At 42.1% G+C, this 18,935-nt stretch overlaps 1 protein-coding gene across 3 annotated transcripts in view; it reads right to left on the reverse strand.

The window, feature by feature from the left end:
• EIF2AK1 (eukaryotic translation initiation factor 2 alpha kinase 1) overlaps positions 1 to 18,935 on the reverse strand; it is a 35,676-nt gene that overhangs the window by 15,904 nt on the left and 837 nt on the right. The window contains exons 2-10 of one of the 3 annotated variants that reach the window (XM_038762381.1): positions 15,005 to 15,168; positions 11,989 to 12,147; positions 8,860 to 8,996; positions 8,357 to 8,394; positions 6,339 to 6,438; positions 4,682 to 4,762; positions 3,701 to 3,800; positions 3,358 to 3,421; positions 2,678 to 3,002 (exon numbers count right to left, since the gene is read on the reverse strand). In XM_038762381.1, coding sequence (XP_038618309.1) covers positions 2,678 to 3,002; positions 3,358 to 3,421; positions 3,701 to 3,800; positions 4,682 to 4,762; positions 6,339 to 6,438; positions 8,357 to 8,394; positions 8,860 to 8,996; positions 11,989 to 12,147; positions 15,005 to 15,044 — 1,044 coding nt within the window. In that variant the 5' untranslated portion in view covers positions 15,045 to 15,168. The remainder of the gene's footprint in view (positions 1 to 2,677; positions 3,003 to 3,357; positions 3,422 to 3,700; positions 3,801 to 4,681; positions 4,763 to 6,338; positions 6,439 to 8,356; positions 8,395 to 8,859; positions 8,997 to 11,988; positions 12,148 to 15,004; positions 15,169 to 18,935) is intronic. The other 2 variants (XM_038762380.1, XM_038762379.1) reach the window with 2 other exon arrangements.

An 18,935-nucleotide genomic window follows, 5' to 3' on the forward strand; every position in this document is an offset into this window, starting at 1 on the left:
TTTCCCAGGCTATATACACAAAATAAATTAAAACATAAATCTACTATGGATGATTTTATATAAGATCCTCCCATAAGGAATTTGGGGCAATAAAAAAAAAATTAAACATAGGCAAATTCTAGGCCAGAAGTTTCAACATGAAGAAATGTTTTATATTTGATGTTTAACGTTTTTAGTTTTTGACACAATTCACTGTACAAAGAAAGAAAATATCCCGGTATGTAAATGCAACAGAATGTCAGTGAAAGCAGATAGTAGCATAAATACTACTTAAATCACCACACTTTGGAATGTAACCAAAGGCAACTTGACTAATGCTGGCAGTAAGATGGGAATCATAAAGTGGGTCATGTTCATTCATTCATTCAACTGTATTTACTGAGCGCTTACTGTGTGCAAATAACTGTATTAAGTGCTTGGGAGAGTACAATACAACAACTGACACATTCCCTGCCCACAGTGAGCTCACAGTCTAAAGGGGGAGATAGACACAAATAAAAAAATAAATAAATTACAGATATATACATATACGTTGTGGGGCTGGGAGGGAGGATGAATGAAGGGAACAAGTCAGGGTGATGCAGAAGGGAGTGGGAGAAGAGGAGAGGAAGGGAAGGCTTCTTGAAGGAGATGCACCTTCATTAAGGCTTTGAAATGGAGGGGGGCAATTATCGGTCTGATATGAGGAGGGAGGGCATTCCAGTCCAGAGGTAGGATGTGGGCAAGAGGTCAGTGGCGAGACAGATGAGACTGAGGTAGAGTGAGAAGGTTAGTATTAGAGGAACGAAGTGCCCGGGCTAGCCAATGATGAGAAGTGGAGTTTATGTGTGTGTGTGTTGGGGTGGGGGGAGAAAGCAACGACGGGGTAAGACGGCCTCAGGGAGAGCCTCCAAGGGAGGCTCAGAGATCATCTCGTCCATCACAGAGATCAGGCTGGGCACGTCTCATGCTTCCGTTGTTCTTTCCCAACTACTTAATGCAGCAGCGTGGCTCAGTGGAAAGAGCACAGGCTTTGGAGCCGTTCGAATCCCAACCCCACCACACGTCTGCTGTGTGACCTTGGGCAAGTCACTTAACTTCTCTGAGCCTCAGTTACCTCATCTGTAAAATGGGGATTAAGACTGTGAGCCCCATGTGGGACTTGATCACTTTGTATCTCCCCCTCAGCGCTTAGAAAAGTGCTCTGCACATAGTAAGCGCTTAACAAATGCCATCATTATTATTATTATTATTATTACAGTGCACTGCACCCAGTGAATGGTCAATACCGTTGTTATTATTACAGAGAAGCAGCGTGGCTTAGTGAATAGTGTCAGAAAGACCTGGGTTCTAAACCCGCCTCCTCCACTTGTCTGATATCTGGCCTTGGGCAGGGCACTTCACTTCTCTGGACCTCAGTTCCTTCCTCTGGAAAATGGGGATTGAGACTGTAGACCCCACATGGGATGGACTGTGTCAAACCCAATTATCTTGTATCTCCCCAGTGCTTAAAACAGTGCCTGGCACATAGTAAGCGCTTTAATACGATAATAATAACAATAACAATAATAATATAATAATTGTTATTATGGTATTTGTTAAGCGCTTACTATGTGCCAGGCACCGTACTAAGTGCTGGCGTGGATACAAGTTAAAAAGGTTGGATACAGTCCATGTCTCACACTGGGGCTCACGGTTTTAATCCCCATTTTCCAGATGAGGGAACTGAGGCCCAGAGAAGTGAAGTGACTGGCCCAAAGTCACACCACAGACAAGTGGCGGAGCTGGGATTAGAACACATGACCTTCTGACTCCCAGGCCCAACTAGCCACCGCGCCAATATTATTATTACAGTAAAATAAACTAGAGGCTGATATGTACTTAAGTGCTATAGAGTTGGGGGAGGGATGAATAGCAAAGCGCTTAAGGGGAACTGACCCAAGTAGATAGGGGATGTAGAACAGAACGCTTGGAGATGTGAGGGTTTAATCAGCGAAAGTCTCTTGGAAGAGATGTGATTTTAGTAGGGCTTTGAAGATGAGGAAGAGTGGTGGTTTACTGGATATGAAATTGGGGGGTGGGAGGGACTACCAAACTAGAGGGATCAGGGGCGAGAAAGACAAGATCAAAGTACAGTGAGAAGGTTAGTGTTAGAAGAGAGAAGTGGGTACGTTAGGTTAGAACAGATCAGCAAGATCAGGTGGTGGAGGAGAGCCGTTTTGAGTGCTTTAAAGCCAACGGTAAGGAGTTTCCATTTGATGTGAAGATGAATGGGCAAGCCACTGGAAGTTCTTGAGGGGAGGAGAGATGTGGACTGAGTAGTTATTCAGAAAAATGATCCGGGCGACAGTGGAATATGGACTGGACCAGAGAGAGACAGGCATCACGGAGGTGAGTGAATAAGTTGATGCGGCAGTCAAGTAAGGGTAGTGATACGTGCTTGGATCTTGCGTCTGTTTATTGTTATACTACACTCTCGCGAGCACTCAGTACAGTGCTCTGCACACAGTAAGCGCTCAATAAATACGACTGAATGAATGATTGAATGATCAACATGGTGGTCTTTTGGGTGTAGGGGTGGGGGTGCTTTCTAGATATGTTGAGGCAGGAGAAACTACAAGATCAGGTGACAGTTTTATCAAGACCCACGGTACCTCCTATAATAAATTGCTAAGGACGGACATGAAGTATTATTTACCTCAGCTTGTTCAACCATGGACAAATTTTCTTCAGAAGATTCCTCAGTGGAGGTGAAATTTTCCTCCAGCTCTGAACTGTGCTCTTGTGGAAGACCATGTCTGAAACCAATCAATCTTGTACCAGCATTAGCTCTGGAATCTCCATGCAGGTGAAGGGATGATTCACAATCATTATCATCTCTTGTGACTGAACCAGAATACTGCACCAGTTTATTGTTCAGATTTTCAACCCATTTCCCTCCGAAAGGTCTCTCTTCTGAGGCTGAATCAGCAAAGATAATGGATGAGCCACTACTTTCATCATTTTGAACATAATGTTGATCTCTAGAGTAGAACAACGATATGGGTAGGATCAATATTTACGAAATATACACTCCAAATTCAACTACTGCATCAAGCCTCTAATGAATGTAACTAGTAGATCCACAAAAATTAAATAATGCCCAAATCTATCTAAACCAAACACCCCTGATTTGGGGGTAATAAAATGACTAATTGAAGTATTCGAGTAAAAGAAAAAAAGTAATGTCCTGGAAGGGAAATAAACAAAAGAAGTGGAAGCTGGGGCTTTGCTGTTCCTTGTCCAGAAGAAAAATAAACATAGCCCAATTCAAGTATTACCAAACAATTCTTAAGACAATTATATATGGAGAAAGATACTTAACCCTTTAATCCCTACCTGGCACTTTCCTGGTCTAATGACAGTCTGAGAAGTGGCCGCCTAACAGCAATCCTTTTATCTCCTAAGGGAAAAAAAGACACACAGAATTGAACAAAGCCTAAAAAAATCACATATTTGATGTTAAAATAAAATTTACAAGAACATCCTTAACTCCAAGCAGCTCTAGTTGACAAATTGCTCAGAGATAAAAGTTCAAATTAAGTCCAAATTATATTATAATTCTGAAAGTATCTTGTTACTCTGTAAAGTACAATGTAGCCATAGGTATTTAAAATAGTTGTTCTATTTCAAGAGACCTGAAAACAGAGCTTCATAATTGAACGACTTAAAAAATGCTTACCCCGTGATGGTTCTGAGTGAACATGTTCTAACCAAGCAGTATGATAACCTACAATATTAGGATGTTGTAGACCGGCCAAGACCTTAACTTCCCGAAGTACCTGAAAAAGAAAACTTCTTAGACTGGGCTTTATTTAGGCAGTTTGCTGATTGACCAAAGCATCAAATACTATTTCCAGAACACAGTATGGCAAAAACTAATACAGACTAAATGGCAGAGGGAGAGGACAGAATCTAATCTGAATTAGGAAAAGTCTGATTTGTACAATACAGTTTTACTACATTACCAAAAGGCTATCCTTAACTTCTTGTGTGCCTTTGAGCTTCTGTGGGTTTACTTTAAGTTTAATATCTTGATTTTGGTACTGGTCTGGATTTTTCTCTGACTGAAGGGCAACAGGAGATCCCAGAAGTGCTCTCCCTTTGTCTCCTCCACTGTCTCTGTAACATTCCCTGGAAGTCCAGGGGGCTAGCAGCCTGGCAGACCCTTTGTTAATCACAGCTGTAGGTCAAAAATTTCTTCCTTTAAAATTAAAATCCAACTTCCTTTGGCAGCAATAGAAAGGACAGGAGGAGAAAGTACATATTATCCAAATAACTTTGGAAGAGAAAGATTCAAAGTAATGATAAAGGTCTGTAAGAGTTTTAAAATGAAAAATAATTTTAATGACAAAAACACAGAACAATGACGTTCAGAACTGACTTCTTTGATGGTAGGACAGTAAAGGCAAGTTTTGTGCACTTCTGAATTGAACATTCACAAATCACAAAAGACTGAAAATTCAGCAGTCTTTATATTTAGAATCACATATGCCTCTTATATAAAGCGCCAGTGTTCCAAGGAAAATTTTTTTACTGTGTCAGCTATAATTAAATTCTACTAGAATCTGAATGAAACACAATAGGTAGATAACTTAAAACTACTACCAGAAATTAAATTTGCATAGAAAACCTTACCTAAGATTTAAAAACTCAACCATACCTTCATACAATCCCTTTTCGTAGCTTTCTTGATCAGAATTTTTTTAATGGCATAAAATTGCCCATCTAATTTATTCCTGACCTGACAATTAACAAGAAAACACAAACACTATTAAAGATCAATATTACCAAAGTAATGTCTTCAAATTCAATAGAGAATCCCCTAAATGTAAGAGTCGGGACACAAATTTTCCCCCCCAAAAAAGATCCCACTAACAACTTCTCGGAAAGCTAGGTCCTTGTCAAATACGAATTATAAGTGAATCTAAACTGGAGCCACCTGTTCTATTTTTTTCCAATCCTTGGGCTCTGGGTGCGACAGACTCTATTTTTATCTGAGGAGAGGGGCAGCCAGAGGAGTTTCCAGTACACTCATTCTGACCAGAATTGAATGTGCTGAGATTCCTACAACTTAATTTTAAGGTAAGAAAGAACCATAACATTTACAGAGTATTAATACAGTGGCCTTAGCTGGCCTTCAACCAATAGTATTACTACTGCCACTATTTCTAATGGAAAATAGAAGAAGGGCACACCTTAAGTACTCTGCAAAAAGGATAGTTTTTCAATTAATACTAGCGCTGATGTTCAGGAACCAAACGAAAGCCAATCCCAGCCAACTGGCTGCAGTTTCATGGCCCCAGGCTGGGCAGGGGGAGTTTAAAGAGTATAATTCCCCACCCGTGCTGTAGTTCTGTCTCTCCTTGGCTCAAGCAGGGTGACTTAGCTTCCAGTTTCTGACACCATCCTGAACTGTCAGAGGTGGATCGTTTAAAAAAGAACTACTGCAGCAGCAGAGAGTTCTGTCTTTATACTACTGCCGCTATTTCTAACGGAAAATAGAAGAAGGGCGCCTGAAGTACTCTGCAAAAAGAATAGCTTTTCAATAAATACTAGCGCTGCTGTCTATGAACCAAACGAAAGCCAATCCCAGCCAACTGGCTGCAGTTTCATGGCCCCAGGATGGGCAGGGGGAGTTTAAAGAGTGGAATTCCCCACAGCTGCTGTAGTTCCCAAGCAGGAACTTAGCTTCGAGGTTCTGACACCATCCTGAACAGTCAGAGGTGGATCAGTTAAAAGAGAACGACTGCAGCAGCAGAGAGCCCTATGCCCTGGGAAATGGAAGGCTGGCTTGCCTAAGTTCGCCAATGGTGCCAGCAATATTTGGGTTGGAGACAAGGAAAATTATCCACCCGCTCAGTTTCTCTGTCTTTGGAGGGTTTTGTTCCTTATGGTAGTGGGATACTGTTGGCCCTTGGTGACCAAACTGCTTCGCCCACCCCCGGAACTGGATCTGCAGCCCAGGAAGCTAGGTAAAAGGAAACTCACATTGCTAACTGCAAAATAATTTTTAAAACTCAAAATCTCCAGAATCTAAGTGAAGTGCTGATAAACATGATTTATACAGATTTCCAAATCCAAGCTAACATCTTTATTTAACATAAAAACTGAAATTTCTCCATCTCCTAATCAATCAATCAGTTGTATTTATTGAGCGCTTACTGTGTGCAGAGCACTGTACTAAGCGCTTGGGAAGTACAAGTTGGCAACATATAGAGACAGTCCCTATCCAACAGTGGGCTCACAGTCTAAAAATACAGTCTAAAAAATGTCTCCTAATACATAGAGATGCCCCCTCAAAATGAAGGAAAAATTACCTTGAATACTTTCCCATACCCGCCTTTTCCGAGGATGGCCATTTCCTCAAATTCATTTAAGTAACGAGATGTTTGTGCTTCAAAGTTTACTTCTCTTGCTCTAACAGTCAAGAAAACAAAAAAAAAAAGCAAAAAACACCAGAACATTGAAGAGCTAATTAATAATGAGCCATTAAAAATTTGTAGTACAGTCAGTTCAAGAACAGTGCTTGGGCACCTGGTAAGCGCTTAACAAATCCCATCATTAATTAACAGTTGAGAAGGGCAGAAAGGGGAAAAGAGGTTCCAATGCAGTTTTTTAAAAAAGGACAATGAGAGCCATTAGAACAGAGAAAAGCAACAAGGAACACTGAGTAGTGGCAAGTAAAAGAAAATGAGAAGTACCAAGAATGGAGATGATTACCTGCTGTCCCTTAAACCTACTTGGGACAGGGATTGTGACTGATTTATCATTTTGAATTAACCCAAGCACTTGGCACAGGGCTTGGCATCTATTAAATACTTAACCAATCTAAGAGAATCAAAGGGAAAAAAAAGGGAACAGAAGTTCGGGGAAAATCAATAAATGATACCAGTTGACTGATTGAAGAAAGTGACAAGTAGAAACAGATGGGTTGAGGAAAAAGACATATTAATAGACCAAAGGAAGAGTTTTGGAGATTTTTTTATGGCATTTATTAAATGCTTACTACATGCTACGCAATGGGGTAGATATGAAATAATCGATTCAGACACAGTCCCTGTCCCACATGGTACTCACAATCTGAGAGTGGGGGAGAACAGGTATTTTATCCCCAAATAGGAGAGATAATACTAGTAATATTCATCCATTCGTTCAATCGTATTTACTGAGTGCTTACTGTGTGCAGAGCACTGTACTAAGCGCTTGAGAAGTACAAGTTGGCAACATATAGAGACTGTCCCTACCCAACAGCGGGCTCACAGTCTAGAAGGGGGAGACAGAGAACAAAACATATTAACAAAATAAAATAAATAGAATAAATATGTACAAATAAAATAGAGTAATAAATACGTACAAACATATATACATATATACAGGTGCTGAGGGGAAGGAGGTAAGGCGGGGGGATGGGGAGGGGGAGGTGGGGGAGAGGAAGGAAGGGGCTCAGTCTGGGAAGGCCTCCTGGAGGAGGTGAGCTCTCAGTAGGCCCTTGAAGGGAGGAAGAGAGCTAGCTTGGCGGATGGGCAGAGGGAGGGCATTCCAGGCCCGGGGGATGACGTGGGCTGGGGGTCGACGGCGGGACAGGCGAGAACGAGGGACGGTGAGGAGATTAGCGGCAGAGGAGCGGAGGGTGCGGGCTGGGCTGGAGAAGGAGAGAAGGAAGGTGAGACAGGAGGGGGCGAGGTGATGGACAGCCTTGAAGCCGAGAGTGAGGAGTTTTTGCCTGATGCGTAGGTTGATAGGTAGCCACTGGAGATTTCTGAGGAGGGGAGTAACATGCCCAGAGTGTTTCTGCACAAAGACGATCCGGGCAGCGGCGTGAAGTATGGATTGACGTAGGGAGAGACAGGAGGATGGGAGATCGGAGAGGAGGCTGATGCAGTCCTTTGTTTTCCTTTGTTGAAGTATCTGTTAAGTGCTTACTATGTGTCAAGCACTGTTCTAATCATTAGAGATGAGGAGAGTGGCTGATGGAAATGAAAAGGGTGACGGAGAAAATTACAAGGAGAGAAAAGAAAATTATAGTATATACTTAACCAGGGTGAAACTAGGTAATAACACAAGCCAAAAAAAAAGGAAGACTAGGGCAGAATCCTTCCAACATCTCATTTTTCAGGGGATTAGAAGTATGGTGCTCTGGGCAAAAGAGTGGCAAGGGATGCAGGATTGGAGTTGGGAATGGCAACAGTGAACTGTGCAGCCTCTCCGTCAGGGATGATGATATCAAGGGAGACAAGGTTTTATTTCTAGGGACTTGCCAACAGAATTTTCTTCCTTTTGAACTCCTTTTGGAGTCACATTACTTAAAATCATTAGTATGGAATTAGAATTATACCTGCTTGTCTGGAAGTGAGACTCCTCTTCAGGATGACCCTGCACAGCAAAATGAAAGAAAAATGAGTTTTAAAAGTATTCATTTAATCAAATTTATTGAGCACTTACTATGCGCAGAGCACTGTACTAAGCGCTTGGGAAGTACAAGTCAGCCACATATAGAGACAGTCTCTACCCAACAACGGGCAAGCATATACAGTAAGGTGCATTTTCTCTTCTTTAATATACAGTTGGCATAAAATATGAATGTCAACAGCTTCACCTTTTTTTAACTACTTGGGTGAAAAACAAAACCAGCCAGGAAATTAATGATCCTGACTTTTTCCTTACTTAGAATGCAATAAAGTGTTGACAAGAATGTTATAGCCTACGAAGCCAGAGATTTTTCCCAAGACAGTTATTTCTTTAACCCAGGATTTCAAAATTCTTTACAAGCAATAGTTAAAATTCAAATCTTATTAATTTTCAAAAAGGAACTGGAATATTTTTTATTGTAAAAATTACCTCATGAATGACTTTCTGTTTGACTACCCTCATTAATTCTGTAATAGCTCTGTTGTGATGAAGCCTCAGAGAACTAAATTCTTCACTGCAGGTGAAAGAGGAAAGCAATCCCATTTTGGTAAAAGTCTGACAGAGCACTATTAAAAAGAATTTGGAAAAACAATTAGTTTAAATAGAAAATCAGAAAACAATGGCAACTTCAAATATTTCACAGTAAAATAAACACAGATTCTTCCTACAAAATCCTCAGAAATAAAAATTAAAAAGCTTTGTCATCAGTTGTGCTCGGGAACAGGAAAGTGCGAGTTATTCTAAAATTCAATTTAACCAAGAATCAGGTCTGAAGAGTCAAGGCTGTCCCACTGAACCACTCCCAGGAAGAAAGAGGGTGAGAGAGAGAGAGAGCTAGTGTCCACAAATGTGTGAAGGGGGCTGGGCGGGGGGGAAACAAATAAAAAATCCACTTCACAACTCCCCTTCTGCTCTGCCCAAGGCAGCCCTAGGGCAAAAATTAATAGAGAAAGGAACGGCACAGAGCTTGACTTTATAGGTTCTCTTCCAATCAAGGGGAAAAGATGCAAATTCTCATCACCGAAAATTCCCTCTGTTGAGTGGAAGGTGTTCCCTGAAGGATCAGTGAGCCATGAAATATAGTTACTAGAGTAAAATGCAAAGGTTCTACCCCATACATACACATATACTTTGACTTAAGTTTTCACAGCTAGTAACAGTTATGACGGCTTCAAATTTGGGTGCATGCCACATACAGGCTGCTACATGAACTACTTTGGTTGATAATGAAAAATCCACATTTGACTCTTCCCAAAGTTTCTGTACATATTTATACGCTTTTTTGTCTATCGTTCATGTGTCAAGAGACTATTTAGTCAATGGGCTCTTTATGCCCTGCACCTTGCTCAAAACCAGACCTACAAGGGAAGGGAGAAGGCACTTCCCAACTTTCCTTCCACGGTCCATTCAGGGACCAAAGAAAGAGAAGAGGGTCTCCTTAAATCTCCTTTCCCCACTACCAAGGTCCAATTCAAAGCTTGCTTTTGGGAGATGGAGTAGCTGACTGGCAATTTCTCTGCCTCCAAACTTAAGAGCCAGAGTTGCCTGGATTTTAAAGAAAGACCCCTACCGCTCAGCTCATTTTTTCCAAAATGCAAACCCTGACTTGACTCCTGTCAGGTGCTTGCCCTTGTCCAACAACTGTCTCAAGGACCAATTTACAGCTGTGATCTAGTGAAAGAGAAGATGCACTGCATGCCTTTAAGGCAAGAAACTCAGGTACTACAGTACGGTGGACTTGGAAGAGCCCAGAGGGAGCGTAACACCTTCGAGAAGCCTCTTTGCTCCTTTCTTTTCATGGTATTTCTTAAGCGCTTACTATGTGCCAGAAACTGTAGTAGGTGCTGAGGCGGAAGCATGCTAATCAAGTTGGACACAGTCCGTGTCCCACATGAGGCTCACAGTCTTAATCCCTATTTTACAGATGAGGTAACAGGCACAGAGAAGTGAAGTGACATACTCAAGGACTCACAGCAGACAAGGTGCAGGGCTGGGATTAGAACCTACATCCTTCTGACTCCCAGCCCTTGCTCTATCCATTAGCCCACACTGCTCCTGCCACCATCAGCCTGCTTGACAGTCTGCAGAAAGCAGCACTGAACGGGGAGCAATCCGAGTATGTCTGAAATGCTGACTGGAACACTCAAACAGCAAGCTACTCCCATCACACATAGAAAATATGGAACACAATCACACAAACACACATACACACTCTTCACTTGTAAGGGAAGAACTAATTGCAAGTGCCCTTCCTAAATGCTAAGAGAGATCTAAGCCTCAGGCCTGAAATACTGATAAAGGTTAAAGCCCCCTAAGGAAGATAAAGGCTACCTGTCTTGAGATATCTAAAAACAAAAAATAATGGCTTTGTTACAGAGCGCAGTATTAATTTATCAACCAATATAAAATACTTCTTGTCTATGCATCCAACCTAGAGATGGGCCATCCCTAAAACTGGAAGCGATCACAGTTTATGTTGGAGCTTGCAGAAAACAAAAACATGTGGAGAAGCAGCGTGGCTCAGTGAAAAGAGCCTGGGCTTTGGAGTCAGAGGTCATGGGTTCAAATCCCAGCTCCACCACTTGTCAGCTGTGTGACTGTGGGCAAGTCACTTAACTTCTCTGGGCCTCGGTTCCCTCATCTGTAAAATGGGGATTACGACTGTGAGCCCCCCGTGGGACAACCTCATCACCTTGTAAGCTCCCCAGCACTTAGAACAGTGCTTTGCACACAGTAAGCGCTGAATAAATGCTATCATTATTATTATTATTATATTATTACGTGGAGGTTTTCCATACGTAGCAGGCTCTAATTAATTTCTCTTCAGTATTCTGAGTTTGCTGGTTCTAAAAACTGCATACATACCCACTATTTGCCTGCCTCTCTGATGATCTGAAATTCAAACCATAGTTTGAGTATTTCTGCAGTGACAGCACTCGGAATCTGGCATATTGAACTTTTAACTTCCATCACTTGGTCATCTACTGCTTTTTAAAAGGTAAAGTTACACTAAAGCCAACAGATTCACAACTCTGCCCTCTCTGTTCCCTGTGTCTGAATCAGAGTTGCTGAGGCCCAAGAGAATATTATCAGAAACAAAATGCCCATTGAGTTTTTTAAAATTCATGTCCTGGGTTCCTACAGCTTCCTTTCGTTACAAGTGACCTTCCACATTTTTAACCTATTTTTTATCATGCTACGTCCAGGAGGTCTCCCCAAAATGTGTGAATTACTACTGCTTTACTGGGTTATTCAAAAGTGAACAGTGTGTACTGAGCGATACAGGATTTTGTGTATTTCTACTAAAAATGTTATTTACCAAGCAAGTTAGCTCAGTCTTCACAATTTTTTATTTTAAGCACTGCAAATCAAATTTAAAGAATCTAAGTCAAACCAAAGTTTTTTATTTCTCCCTAGGGAATTCAATTCCCCAATTCAAACTCAATTTCTACCAAACAGTGAAAGCTCTTAAAAACGATGCGGAATTCAATGTTTGCAACCCCACAGAGAAACTATTAAAAAATACAAGCAAATTAAGCAACAGTGACTCTTACTTACATTGGAACATGCGTTTGGAAGAATCCGGCTTTGGCTCATGCAGATGGCACAGATGTTCTAACAGGGAAACAAGCAATAGCTGGTTTGCAACTGAAGAAGAGAATGTGAGTTGAGGAAGAGGTCCTTTCACAGCTTGGAGCTCTGCTGGAACATCAGATTCTTAAAAAAAAAACACAAAAGATATTTTAATGAGTACTTTCTTCAGTGAGCTAGCTGGTTCCTTCTAGACTGTAAACTCCTCCCCATAAACTGTAAACTCCTTGTGGGCAGGGAACTTGTCTACCAACTCTGTTGTATTGCATGGGAGGCAGTGCGGTCTAATGGCTAAAGTGTACACCTGGAAGTCAGAGGATCTGGGTTCTAATCTCGACTACCACTTGCTTGCTCTGTGACCTTAAGCAACTCAACTTCTTTGGGCTTCAGTTTCCTCAACCGTAAAATGGGGATTCAACACATGTTCTCCCTCTTACCTAGACTGAGTCTCCCAAGTGGGACAGGGACCTGTTTAACTGGTATCTATCCCTGCGCTTAGAACAGTGCTTGACATGTAGTAAGTGCTTAACAAATACCATAATTACAATTATTCTCCCAAGTGCTTAGTACAGTGCTCTCCACACAGTAAGCACTCAATAAATACCACTGATTGACTGACTGTGCTTCTTGACATTTCTGAAGGAGATGCATAACTATTCAATAGGCCATTCCCCTAGTATTAAAGATACTAGAAAAATAAAAGAAATAAGACTGTGAAAATGTATTCATTCATTCATTCAATCATATTTATTGAGCGCTTACTGTGTGCAGAGCACTGTACTAAGCGCTTGGGAAGTACAAGTTGGCAACATATAGAGACAGTCCCTAACCAACAGTGGGCTTACAGTCTAGAAGGGGGAGACAGACAACAAAACAAAACATATTAACAAAATAAAATAAATAGAATAGCAAATATGTACAAGAAAAATAAATAGAGTAATAAATCTGTACAAACTTATATACAGGTGCTGTGGAGAGGGGAAGGAGGTGGGGCAGAGGGAGGGGGAGGGGGAGGAGGGGGAGAGGAAGGAGGGGGCTCGTGGGCAGGGAATAGGTCTGTTCATTGTTGGATTGGACTCTCCCAAGCGCTCAGTACAGTGTCCTGCACACAGTAAGCCCTCAAACTTCACGACTATTTCACTAACAGGAAATGAATACAGTAGTTAATGAAATACTGTCAATTCAAACCAAAAATGCTAATTTCACTAAGATTAAAGAAATAGCATTATTTATCCAGTGAAAGGAGTAACAGAAAAATAAAATAATAACTACTGTCTTTCTAAAGGAAGAGAATAATTATTTTCCCACTGCATCGAAAATTGTTGAAAAAACTACTGAAGACCAGATATGCATTTTCCTCAAGCAACCCTGAGATATTTTAAAATTAATTTCAAATACTGTGACTCATTTTAAAAACTCACCCCTAGGAAAAGAGGCAACCTAGTAAACAACTACATATGGCATATCATTCTAATCTCAAATATATTCAAGATTTTATTAATCTATTTTCTTTAAAGAAACCCAACTCATAAGTTCATCATGATTCCAATTATGTAATCAAATTGTCCATGGAAAATACCTAAATAAACACCACATCCACTCTTCCCCCTGGGCAGGAATGTCTGGTAAAAAACCAGGGATTCAATAAATGCTATGTTGATTTAATGAATGATGAGAGATTGCACAGAGAGTATACACTGTTTCATTTTAGCAAAAAGCTTCAGATGTTAAAATCATCATCAATCGTATTTATTGAGCGCTTACTGTGTGCAGAGCACTGTACAAATCAAGGGCTTTGTCAACTAAGCGCTTAGTACAGTGCTCCACACACAGTAAGCGCTCAATAAATAAGACTGAATGAATTATGGATACATTTTTCAATAAGGTGACATTTAACTTCTGTGTTTGACACCCAGAGTTCATTCTAGATAGTGTTTCTTAAATGGAATCTCAGAAAGATACCAACACAGGCAGGGCCTGAGGGAAACTGACACCCAAAAAGAACCAATATGGAAGTTTACTGATTCACAGATTCTGTAACTTTATTTAATCATTAGCCTAACTTTTAAAAGGTTCAGTCACCAAATGTCCTAGTGGCCATAGCAAACTGCATTTGAGAACGATTCATTTAAGTACACTAAAGAATGTTAAATACTAACACTGTACATTATACAATGAAATATGATTCTTAAAAGTAGCGATTATGCACACTCACTATAGAATTTATACATAACAATTTTTCATTTAGACTTTCTCTTCAAGACGATTTGGCTCAAAAAGCTTGGGTCCAGCATCCAGAATTCACCATAAGCTAAGTAATGAGGAATAATTGGTATCATTATGCCCAGAATTTAGCTATGTCACATGAAGTACAGAGTAAACCTCAAGTTTTTGAACCACTGGAGATGGTCTGAAATGGTTAATTAGGCCTTCCTTGTTTCAAAAATGTGTCACTCACTGTTCACCAATCTCATCTGTCTTGGCACTGACCCTCCCCTCATGTCCTCCCTCTCTCCCCCTTCATAAACAACAGGTCAGCACTCTCCGCATCTTAACCCCTCTTGGTCTGTACCCCACAGACCGTACTCAGCCCAGTCCAGTCCCACAGAATTCATGTACATAAACTAATTTATTTTAATATCTGTTCTTCCTCAGACTTGTTAGCTCCTGGAGGGTGTCTACCAACTCTATTGTATTGAATAAATGCTCCGTAAATACTACTGAATGAGTAAAAGACCATAAAGAATTCTATATCTCGGATATGCCAGTATTTGAAAGCCCAAAGAAGTTCACGAGGAGGAGGCATTTCCTACTATATGAAACCTTGCTCCAGAATTACCTTTAAGGGTTGACATGGTAGGGTAAAAATGATCTAAGGAAGAGAGTATACTAAAAGAGTGAGCTGAGACATGACTTAGATTTCCTTGTGCCTCTGTCTCCACATCAGTAAAACCAGGGAAAACACTCCACACTCTAATCTTACCTTCACGATTGTTGAGATGTATAGATATGGACAGTGCCATGTTTTTCCTCCAAAAGGTCTTTATGTAAATACTAAACCGGTGTCATCGGAATAATTTTGAAGACTTGTTTTTGGCCACTCCCTTATGGAGTAATCTTGAGTTCACAGAAAACCTTATCTGAAGACTACAGACAAGTCAGAGTTACATGTTTACAGCTGAGCATCTATCATGGACCACCTAAAATAATTTTGTAATTCCAGCTCCTATGGTTCTGCCCTTGTAATATATAAAGTCTACCTATTTTTACTTCCTCTTTGGAGGTGAGGGTCTGAACAATTAATCTTGTAAGTGCAGGTTAGCAAGTGACTGGGTAGCCCAGGCCTTCGCAAAAGGAAATGCTTTGCTAACACTGCAGTAACAGAGACAAGTAATTAAAACGTTTTTCGAGTCAAAATGCTTTGAGTTGAATTAGGCTTTTAAATGAAACTTGCTCAAAATACAATTTTCCACCTACTTGTTGATGGCAGTGAACTAAAATCATCGGATGTCTTATTGCATCACCCTGAGCAGGGACTGCATAATGTTATGTAACTGTCAACAGGGAAATGACAACATACAATGGCAAATCCTTGACTAGATTTGCTGTCCAAACGTACTATTGCTATCCAAGTGTCAGTGCTGCAGAATTTGGTTAGAAAATGCCTTCACCCACCCTTTTAACATTTTCTTCATATATGGGGGTCTCTGGACTAACAACATTAAAATCCCCCAAGGTGGGTACAGTTCATCCAACAGGAATCAACTAGGCTTAAATATCCGTTCTCTCTTCCCCTTGAGGCTGTGTCTGATCTGCTAATACTTTACCTGCCCCAATGCTTGATAAAGTGCTTGGCACACAGTAAGAGTTCAACAAATACCACAATTATTATTATTAGGTTTCTCGGGGCGTTGGTAGGAGAGTTTTGCCCAAATCATTTTGACTGGTTTCTTTAACGGGCCACCCCACACCCACTCGCCCCTCACAAACTAAATCCAGGCAAGTCCGACCCAGGGTGAGAAGGCAAAGGATGAAGTAAGGGCAAGGGAGTGGAGTGAAAATACCCAAAATGTATTTTCATGTCTGTCTTCCCCGCTAGACTGTAAGTTTCCTGAGGGCAGGGATTGGGTCTACTTTGTCCTCTGAGCTCTTTGGAGCACTTAGTACAGTGCTCTGCACACACGAAGCTCTCAACAAGCACCAACGGGATCAGCATGGGCCTCGGAGTCTCAGAGGATGTGGGTTCTAATCCTGAATCTTCCACGTCTGCTGTGTGATCGTGGGCAAGTCGATTCACTTCTGTGTGCCTCAATTCCCTAATCTGTAAAATGGCAATTAAGACTGTAAGACTGTAATAACAACAATTAAGGTACTTGTTAAGCGTTTACTATGTGCCAGGCACTGTACTAGGCGCTGGGGTGGGTACAAGCAAATTTCATTGGACACAGTCCCTGTTCCACATGGGGCTCACAGTGTCAACTCCCATTTTACATATGAGGGAACTGAGGCCCAGAGAAGTAAAGTGACCTGCCCGAGTTCACACAGCAGACAAGCGGAGGGGCCAGGACTAGAACCTTGGGGTTCAGGCTCCATCCCCATTTTACAGATGAGGTAACTGAGGTCCAGAGAAGTAAAGTGACCTGCCCGAGACCACACAGCAGACAAGTGGAGGAGCCGGGATTAGAACCATGGGGCTCAGCCTCCATCCCCGTTTTACAGATGAGGTGACTAAGGCCCAGAGAAATAAAGTGCCCAAGATCACACAGCAGACAAGTGGCAGAGTTGGAACTCGAACCCAGATCTTTCTGAGTTCCAGACCCGTGCTCTGCCCACTAGACCACATTATTACTATTATTAGCAGGAGGAGGGCAGTGAATTGCTCTCGGAAAGTCTGTTCCTTTAGGGCCCGGGTCCCTAGAGTGCCGTGCCCGCCGCCCCCCAACTTCCCCAGGCTTTAAGAAGCACGGGCTTGGGTCATGGGTTCTAATCCCACTTTGCCACTTGTCAGCTGTGTGACTTTGGGCAAGTCACTTCATTTCTCTGGGCCGCAGTTTCCTCTGTCAAATGAGGATGAAGACTGTGAGCCCTAAGTGAGACAAACTGCTGACCTTGTCTCTCCCCCCAGCACTTAGAACAGCGCTTGGCACAAATGCCATCATCATCATCATTATTATTATTCTGCCAACTGTCAGCAGTGTGACTTTGGGCAACTCACTTAACGTCTCTGTGCCTCAGTTCCCTCATCTGTAAAATGGGGATTAAGACTGTGAGCCCCCCGTGGGACAACCTGATCACCTTGGAACCTCCCCAGCGCTTAGAACAGTGCTTTGCACAGAGGGAGTGCTTAACAAATGCCGCCATCATCATCATTATTATTATTATTAGTCCGCCAACTGTCAGCTGTGTGACTTTAGTCAAGCCACTTAACTTCTCTGTGCCTCAGTTCCCTCATCTGTAAAATGGGGATGAAGACTGTGAGCCCCCCTGTGGGACAATCTGATCACCCTGTAACCTCCCCAGCGCTTAGAACAGTGCTTGGCACATAGGGAGCGCTTAACAAATGCCATCATCATCATTATTATTCCTCCGTCAACTGTGTGACATTGGGCAACTCAGTTAACTTATCGGTGCCTCAGTTCCCTCATCTGTAAAATGGGGATTAAAACTGTGAGCCCCCGTGGGTCAACCTGATCACCTTGTAACCTCCCCAGCGCTTAGAACAGTGCTTGGCACATAGGGAGCGCTTAACAAATGCCATCATCATCATTATTACTCCATCAGCTGTGTGACTTTGGGCAAGCCACTTAACTTCTCTGTGCCTCAGTTCCCTCATCTGTAAAATGGAGATGAAGTCTGTGAGCCCCCTGTGGGACCACCTGATCACCTTGGAACCTCCCCAGCGCTTAGAACAGTGCTTGGCACATAGGGAGCGCTTAACAAATGCCATCATCATCATTATTATTCCTCCGTCAACTGTGTGACATTGGGCAACTCAGTTAACTTCTCGGTGGCTCAGTTCCCTCATCTGTAAAATGGGGATTAAAACCGTAAGCCCCCCGTGGGTCAACCTGATCACCTTGTAACCTCCCCAGCACTTAGAACAGTGCTTTGCACATAGGGTGTGCTTAACAAATGCCATCATCATCATCATTATTACTCCTCCAACTGTCAACTGTGTGACATTGGGCAACTCAGTTAACCTAACGGTGCCTCAGTTCCCTCATCTGTAAAATGGGGATGAAGACTGTAAGCCCCCCGTGGGACAACCTGACCACCCTGTAACCTCCCCAGCGCTTAGAACAGTGCTTGGCACATAGGGAGCGCTTAACAAATACCATCATCATCATTATTATTCCTCCAACTGTCAACTGTGTGACACTGGGCAACTCAGTTAACTTAACGGTGCCTCAGTTCCCTCATCTGTAAAATGGGGATTACGACTGTGAGCCCCCCGTGGGACAACCTGATCACCTTGGAACCTCCCCAGCACTTAGAACAGTGCTTTGCACATAGGGTGTGCTTAACAAATGCCATCATCATCATCATTATTACTCCTCCAACTGTCAACTGTGTGACATTGGGCAACTCAGTTAACTTCTCGATGCCTCAGTTCCCTCATCTGTAAAATGGGGATGAAGACTGTGAGCCCCCCTGTGGGACCACCTGATCACCTTGTAACCTCCCCAGCGCTTAGAACAGTGCTTGGCACATAGGGAGCGCTTAACAAATGCCATCATCATCATTATTATTCCTCCGTCAACTGTGTGACACTGGGTAACTCAGTTAACTTCTCGGTGCCTCAGTTCCCTCATCTGTAAAATGGGGATGAAGACTGTGAGCCCCCTGTGGGACCACCTGATCACGTTGGAACCTTCCCAGCGTTTAGAACAGTGCTTGGCACATAGGGAGCGCTT

This window comes from Tachyglossus aculeatus, chromosome 21 (assembly GCF_015852505.1).
Source record: "Tachyglossus aculeatus isolate mTacAcu1 chromosome 21, mTacAcu1.pri, whole genome shotgun sequence".
NCBI classification, from domain to species: Eukaryota; Metazoa; Chordata; class Mammalia; order Monotremata; family Tachyglossidae; genus Tachyglossus; species Tachyglossus aculeatus.